Below are 8,415 nucleotides of genomic sequence, written 5' to 3' on the forward strand. Positions count from 1 at the left end.
GGCTGGCCTCGAACTCACAGAGATCCACCTGCCTCTGCCTCCCAAGTGCTGGGATTAAAGGCATGCACCACTACGCCCAGCTGCATTATACTTTTTAAATTTTTATTATTTTTATTTTATGTGTATGAGTGTATTGCCTGCATATATGTGAGTGCACCCGTGTCATGCAATGCCGCAGGGGTCAGAAGAGGGCTTCTGATTACCCTGGAACTGGAGTTAAGGCTGACTCGTAGCCACCATGTGGGTGCTGGGAATCGAACCCGGGTCCTCTGCAAGAGCAGTCAGTGCTCTTAACCGCTGAGCCATCTCTCCAGCCCCATAATACGTTATACTTTTCAAGTTAGTAAATAAAGCTGGGAGGCTCAGTCAGTACAGTGTCTGTTGTGTGAAAACCTGAGTTTGGATCCCCATCACAGATGTAACAAGGCAGGCATGGCAGCATGAACCTATAACCTCAGCAATGGGGAATGGGGTGGGGAAGGAGACAGGTGGGTCCCCAAATCTCATTTGCACACCAGCCTAGCCAAATTGGTGAGCTTCAGGTTCAGTGAAAGACACTGTCTGAAAAGTGTTAATAATATGACAGAATACATGAAATCCCATGGGGGGTATGGAGGGGGTGTTGTGATCAGGAGAGGGAGGTCTAAATATGATCAAGATGTATTGTGCGAAACTGGTAAAAATTTAATTTAAAAAAATCCTAAGAGAAAAGAAAAGGTGGAGTGTGATTTAGGAAGACACCCAATGTCAGACTGGGCCTTCATATGTATGCACACACATATGCCTACACCATCCACACAACAAGTACATATACCACATACTACCCACTACACACACACACACACACACACACACACACACACACACACTAAAATGTTCTTTTGTGAGGGAGAGAATTTTCCTCAAGATCAACCATTTTGTGCTGTTGTTTCTTATTGAATGATAAGCATTGGTCTAGTTTCCAGATCCATCTACTGATAACACAAGAGCACCTTTGATAATTCTCTGTTCTTTATTGAACACCTCACCTCACCTCATAAAGGAAAATGCAGTTAAAAATGAATGTTTACTCTGAGTAATAATTGCAGTAAGAATGAGCACTCACCTCATCTTCTTGTGGGGAGTTTATTTTCACATGATATTGGAGCTTAATATTCCTTTGCTCTCGATTAGGATTTGGGTCCCAATGTAAAAGAACTTGAGCTAATCCAGTAACTTTAATAGTGAAATTGACAGGTGGTAGAAGTAAAACTATTGATCCAAAGAAAAAAAGAACACAACGTTCAGCTCTATGCAAACACATTAAAAAAAAAATCCTTCTGAGACACGATCTCCCTATAGCCCCTCTGGCCTGGAACTCACCATGTAGACAGGCTGGTCTCAATCTATGCTCTCACATAGATCCATCTGCCTGTGCCTCCAAAGTGCTGGGATTAAAGCATATGCAATCATGCCTGGCTTTGTAAGGTGCATTTCTGTGTATGGTCCTGGGGATCAAGCCCAGGACCAGTGAGTGTGAGGCAGGTGCTCTACTACTAAGCTATATTTCTCACCCTTGAAATATTTGAAGTATTGTATTATATAGCATACTGGTTTGTTGTGGCTAATTAGACTGAAACAATTTGACCAAAGTTTCTTTAATTTTTAGTTTACCACTCAGGTGTTACCTGTAACTTTTGCATGCTTTATTGAAATATGAACATCTTACCACATCGTTATTCATTAAAGCTGTAATTTTCAAAATGAACATCACTATCAGTGATAGCAGCCTATGGTGTTATAATCACCTTCTTTTTTCATGGTAATGTAGAAAATAGATAAATGGATAATACCAGGGTACAACAAACATGTTAACAGCCATCTCATGGGCCTCTTGGTTCTATCACATATAGTGCAGTGATTCATGGTGTAAAAATTTCTTATTATGAGTCATAGTCAAAATGTATCTGAATAGGAAAAGTATTTGCTTTCAAAAATAAAAAATGCATTTAATTAAAATTCAGTCCCTGTTCATTGTAGAAATGTTACACAACCCAATGAGGGAAAAGAAAAAAGTACAAAGTTTCAGTTGCCATGTTATATTTGCTATGAATTTTTTTCTGGGCACAGATTTATACAACTCAATTTTTCTCACCTAAATCTGGGTAATACTGTACACATATTATGATCTTTCATTTATTCATTTACTAAATTTGAAGAATTTTTCATTGACCCCTAAGAGCCCTTCAGGACTCTGTACCTGCACGTCACACAGGAGGGATTTCCAGGGTTCTCTCTATGCAGTTCACCTTCCATTCCAGTAGTCACTGTCCACTGTGGCTATTCAAATCTAAATTAGCTAACTAAAACCGAAAGTTCATTATCTTAGCAGCACTATTCATAGTTCAAGTGCTTGATGGCCACATGTGACTAGTGGCTAGGGTACTGGACAGTACAGAGATAGACTACTGTCATAGAGCATTCTGTTAGACAGTGATAGGTGGTGCCACCAGATTTCCTCTCTTAAACTCTGTCATCACATTAAACCCTTAGATCAACAAGTTTAAGAAAGAAGTAATAGTTTTTCATTGCTTGTGAGAACTGTTAAGAAATCCCTGGTGTAGAAAGAAGTCATATGTGGCCACCAGAGTCAATGTTCAACCATGATGCCCACACATACACTTGGAATTAGATTTCCCACTACAGCATCAAATTTAAATTTCTGTTAACATTGCTTTCTTCAAATACATCTGGAGTTCATACTTTACTTGTCTTATAAACATTTCACAATTGAGTGCTTATTTAGAAGAAAACACATTATCCATTTACAATATACCTTAACAAACAGAAACATTAAAGAGATGGTCCTTACGCTTTTTGTCGGGAAGTAAATCCACTTGCAATGTTGCTGTAGCCCCCAGAAGAATTAGAAATACAGGTACCACGATGGTCAAATCCTGCAGGAGACAAAGGAAACAAATGTCCAGGTCATCCTGTTATCTCTTCTAAGAAAAGCTGGTAACCCCTTTGTAACATAATAAGATGCAAACAATTGTCCTTTTAGCAAACACTATGATTCCTAGTGCATGCTGGGAGCACAAACGTGTTGGGCTTTGCTACTTGATTGTAGATTCATAGTCTATGGAGCCATATGACGTGTAAATCAATAATTAGTTGAGACTGCCCATGTGGTGTGTTTTGGGCACTATAGGCACAAAGAGATTTTTGATTTGATTCTTAAAGGGTGATCTAGAATTCAAACACACACCAAGGGAGACAGGTATTCCAAGTAGAATCCACTGATCAAATGTACAGAACTGGAAGAGAAGCAAGAAAACAGGAGAGGATTGATGTTTGGGACACCAGAGCAGGTCTCAGAACAGGAGATGTTCTAAGCAGTTAATAGAAAGCAAAGAAATTCCTGTTTTTGTTAATGTTTATTTAAATATGACTCACAAACTAGTATCATAGCCTGGCAATGGAGTAAATATGTAAGGCCTTGGGTTCAAGCCTCAGCACCCCTCCATAAAAACTCAATGTGACAAGAAACTTAAATTTGCAACGATTTGTGAGAAACGACAACTTTGCTTCATGAGTCCAGGATAAATTTGGACACTGACAGTGGACAGAGAACAGGAATTCTAGGATAAGTGAATGTGGAAAACCAGAAAAGTCTCAGCCCTTCCTGTCTACCTCCAAAAGCTGTGGAGACTAGGAACTGGAGACTAGGAATCAGTTTTTTCCTCTACAGATTTGAAAAATTTTTCATAGGAGCTCAACTTTAAGGACAAACAGTGCACATGGCCTCCACCTGTGGCTTGTTCCCCTCAAAAGTATTACGTTTATTTATCTATTGGTGTGTGTGTATGTGTGTGTGTGTGACTCACACCACAGCATTTTTATGGCAATCAGAGTATAAGTTGCAGAATTCGGTTTTCTCATTCTGCTATGTGCATCATGGGGATCAAATTCAGGTTACCAGACTGAGTAGCAAGTGCTTTTGGCCAGTGAGCCATTATACCATTCCCCCGCCCCACTTCTTTACAAAGTAGTTCTGCCTGCTTACTCTCAGGTTGCTACTGAGGAATTCGGTACCTAACATATATGGCTGTTATTCATAAAGGAAACTTCTTCCACAAATAGCATTCCTAACTATAAAGGAAATAAGTCAAAAAGTTAAATAATTTGCCAGAGTGCATGAAGCTAGTTAGTAATGGAGCTTGGATCCTTTCTCAGATGGTCAGACAATGAAATTTATGGTCTGCCAGACCGATAGTAATTAAAGTGACTTACAGGGCTGGGGTATAGCTCAATGTGAATGGCTTGCTTAGCATATGAAGACCCTAGGTTTCATCCCCGGCACTACCAAAATAAAAACATGGGGGAAAAAGAATTAAATAAGACTTAGTTTTTACTTAGAATTATTTAAAGTATTTGGTGTTTTCAAAATCTAATCCCAGTAGAACCGCAGGGGAGATTTTTCATTAAATGAGTAAATAAATTCTGAAAAATAGCAGCACACTTGCTTCATTATTTCTTCTTATCGTATGGCTTATTACTGAACACTGCTATTACCAGTCCACTAGAAAAACTAAATGACGGTCACAAAATAGTAGCACATAGAAGTCATTCAGTTCTTTTTTCCAGCTAAGTATTACTAATCCGAGTTACGCCACTTTTCATAAAAATAATCCTGTTGCTTTTTCTCTCATATTCCACCCCTAGTGAAATACTTTTTTTATCCTTAAAAACAACTTTATTAAGAATTTAAAAAATTAAATTAAAAAAAGAAATTCATACATGCATATAATGTGTTTTGATCAAATCCATGCCCACCCTCTCCCCTCCAACACCTCCCATATTTCCCCATTACTTTTTTCTGACAACTTCGTGTTTTCTGTCTGTCTGTCTGTCTGTCTGTCTCTCTCTCTCTCTCTCTTTTTTTAAATGGGGCTTTTTGCTATTCTAACATTACCCCTCTGAGAAGTAACCCTAAAATCTTTTAGGGATTAGATAAGAGCTCCCAAATACTTTTGACATTTGTGGCCTTTGGAACAGAGTATGTTGCTAAGAGGCCCAAGGACACTTTGACTTTTAGCCAAGAAACTGGCCACATTTCTTTGGGATCTTTTTTACCCTAACTGCCTAGGCAATCCCTACCTCCTATTCACACCATCCTCTGAAGAGATTACCCAAATTTCTGATAGGGAATCAGGACGCAGTCCGCTCTGGCTTGTTCCATACTGAACAGGGACGCAGAGTGAGGCAACTGGGATACCCTTTCAGTGGGTCTATCTAAAAGACTCCCAAATTGCATAACTCGTGAAAGAATTTTTATACCAAACATGATCATGACAACAAAAGCAGGTACTCTAATATTTTTGTGGGTTTTTCAACAAGTCAGGCTCTTAATGAGTTAAAGGAAAGTATTTGTAATTGGCTACACCTGAGAAGCTCAGACAAAATATCCTTAGTAACAACAAAGGCCACTGCTTCTGCAAATTATCCAAGTGATGTCTTATAACATCCACATTCCCTGAAATGATATGACCTAACTCCACTGGTTTCCATTAGCAGGAATTCTAGGTCAGAGAAAAAAATAATATTATCCAGTGACGTTTACTGACTGATAAAACAAGAGGTTATTATAAAACCATGCTTGTAAGAATGATAAATATCTGCTTATCCTTTGCAATTAAACTGTTAAAGTAAATAATGACCTTGTTGAATATCTCAGTGGGGAGGTAACTGAATATTTTACATTAGTACTCACCCTTCTCTAGGATTTACCATATATTCTGATTTTATAATGGAAAAAAAATAGAAGTCTTTTCTAAAATTTGATTACTCAAAAATTTTTAAGTTTTTGCCAAAAATGACAAAATGCTTTTTCACATCTCCTGATATTTTCTATTCCATAACCAATACCTTTGAAAAAAAATCATTTGCCCTATGGACAGCACAAGGTATTCAAATAAAAGTATAAATACTACAAGGAAGAACAGATACATTTCACCTAAGGCTTAGTACTACTGGAGCTTGAACAGAGTCTGGTGATTCTGCCGACTCTCTCCCTAACACATGCCTAGCCTTGGTTTGTGCAAGGCCCCTAAAGTGTCTGGGCCTCTTGCTGAGGTAAAAAAGGCTCAATTTCTTTAGCCCTTGTCTTTAATCCAAAGATACACTATTATCAACTGAGTATATGTTATATAAAAATATAATTAGCTTTATCTATATTGTCACTATATATATATACATATATATATATTCAACCCATTCTTCTGGTTATGACTTAAATTGGAACAAAATCATTGAATTGTTGAAATATGATGCAAATTAAGAAGAATAAAACAAACACAGGTTGCCTACCTACATTCAGTCAGAAATACACTCTTCGTCTTTGAAAAGTTAAAAGGGACTTGTTCATGTGGCGTTTCATTAAGTGAATTTACAAGTTCTTGCATTCCCTCTGAGGATTTAGCTTCTGGTAGGTATTATACTCTTTGAAATCTAGACAAAAACAGGAGCACAAAATCTCTCATGACAGATAGTTCTAGAAAGTAAGTAGTATAAGGTTTTAGCCATGGGTGATGGACTTCCCCAATGTTCTTAAGAATCAGTCAAATTCTGTTGAAGTTCAGACATAAAATTTTCCCTTTTTTCTTTCCAATTAATTTTTCTGCCCAGGGGATTCATTTTACAACCAAAATTAAATTTTCAGCCCTATTTTTAGGGCCTTTGTTACAGAACTGCGGTGACCTCTAATTCCAGGCTTAACCTTAGTGGCAGAAATTGAAAAGCTGCTGAGAGATTCATGCTCTGTTAGACTCTTAAAAGGAAAGAATTTGCTTTTTTTTTTTTTTAAATTCTGTACCGTGTAATTGCCCATAAAATCCATTTGTGGGGTGGGGAATGAAAGCAAAAACCAAAGGACATGTTTATCAAGGTACACTGTGTCACGCACATGCCTAGTGAAATACCGAATGTACCCATAAAAAAATAAATGACTAGAAATGACAACTTCAGCAACACTATTTTATCTCTGCTGTATTGGTGAATTGTTTTCTAAAATAATCCTAAAATATCATTTATGGGTTTAAGTTGTGCTGTACATGAAACATCCTGTCAGTCCAGTTGGAAATAGCTGCCACCCTCAGGCTTATACGTGGAGAAGGTGCTTGCTCTGAATATCTCAGTAGTTAACTATATCGCCCCAATCTCACAAGTGTCATCTGCATAGATACCACACCATCAGTAGGCCTACCTGTTCACTAGCAATGCTCTCCATTCCACCAGTGCTCAGCAGTAGGTGCCAAGGACCACGTCTGCCCATCCTGTCTTGGTTCCCCACCACAGCACTGGTATATAGCACTCTATCCTGCTCAGGGCAGCTGCATGATATGCTTGGCCCTGTGTAGAGGAGGGTCAAGTTAGTACCCAGGACTGATGAGGCAAGCCAGTTTTGTTCAACTTGAACATAGGGGTGGTGTAGAACAGCTGCAGGGAGCAGCAGGGAGCACCTGACAAGCCTCAGTCCTTGGATGCCTTCCCCACATAGCATTTCAAGTGATATAAACAACAGGGAGGACTGATTTCCAAACATGATTATATTTCAAAATGCAAGCTTTTCATAAATAGTGAAGTAGATTTTTCATTGGATAACTATGAAAGAGAATATATTAACATGAAAAAAGGACTACAGGTAATGAAATGCTCAAAATCATAATTCACTGAATTTGATTTTTCTTTCCTCTCTTGTTTTCTGTTTTCCCTTTAAATTTTTTTGTTCTTTCCATCCATTTCTTCAGTATATGTGGAAATATATTTTCCTTGCTTTAGGTAACTAATTAAATTAGTGTAAATAAAGCCAAGTGGGATATTTGATTAGCTTTCTATACATTTTAAATAAAATAAAAACTCAACGTTACCATTGAAATCTACCCAATGACTTTATAGACATACACAGGCGCCAAGGACCCAAGTGCAACCAATTATGACTAGTAAAAATCAGATATATACAGATTAGAGATGCGTGTGCCAACATCTCAGTAGCAAAAACAATGAGTCTTTCTGCAAGGAAAGGTTAAAAACTAATTCAATTTTATGCCTTACAGGGCTTATACTGAGTTCAAAATTGTATAACTATATTAATTCAACTGTGAACCTAGAAACTTATAGCCACTTATGAAAGAGATGTACTCTTGCTCTGGAGTGTGTTACTGAATATGTTAAAGGTGTAATGAAATGCTTCTTCTAATTGTGTAGTTACTAAAAATTTACTTCATATTAAATAGTAGAGGTGATAAACATTACCAGTGAAATCTACCTGATGACTTTATATCCATACTCAGGTATAAGGATCTGAGTGCAACCGACTGTGGCTAGTAATAATCAGCTACATAGAGATTAAAGACACATGTGCAAACATCTAAGTGT

General features: G+C 37.7%; 1 protein-coding gene across 1 annotated transcript in view; it reads right to left on the reverse strand.

Annotated features, from left to right (window-relative positions):
- Il5ra (interleukin 5 receptor subunit alpha) overlaps positions 1–7,312 on the reverse strand; it is a 34,826-nt gene extending 27,514 nt beyond the window's left edge. The window contains exons 1-3 of the mRNA XM_008854580.1: positions 7,244–7,312; positions 2,852–2,936; positions 1,106–1,251 (exon numbers count right to left, since the gene is read on the reverse strand). Coding sequence (XP_008852802.1) covers positions 1,106–1,251; positions 2,852–2,936; positions 7,244–7,312 — 300 coding nt within the window. The remainder of the gene's footprint in view (positions 1–1,105; positions 1,252–2,851; positions 2,937–7,243) is intronic.
- Positions 7,313–8,415: the final 1,103 nt, after the last annotated feature.

The sequence above is a fragment of the Nannospalax galili genome, unplaced genomic scaffold (assembly GCF_000622305.1).
Source record: "Nannospalax galili isolate Female #2095 unplaced genomic scaffold, S.galili_v1.0 scaffold846, whole genome shotgun sequence".
NCBI lineage: Eukaryota > Metazoa > Chordata > Mammalia > Rodentia > Spalacidae > Nannospalax > Nannospalax galili.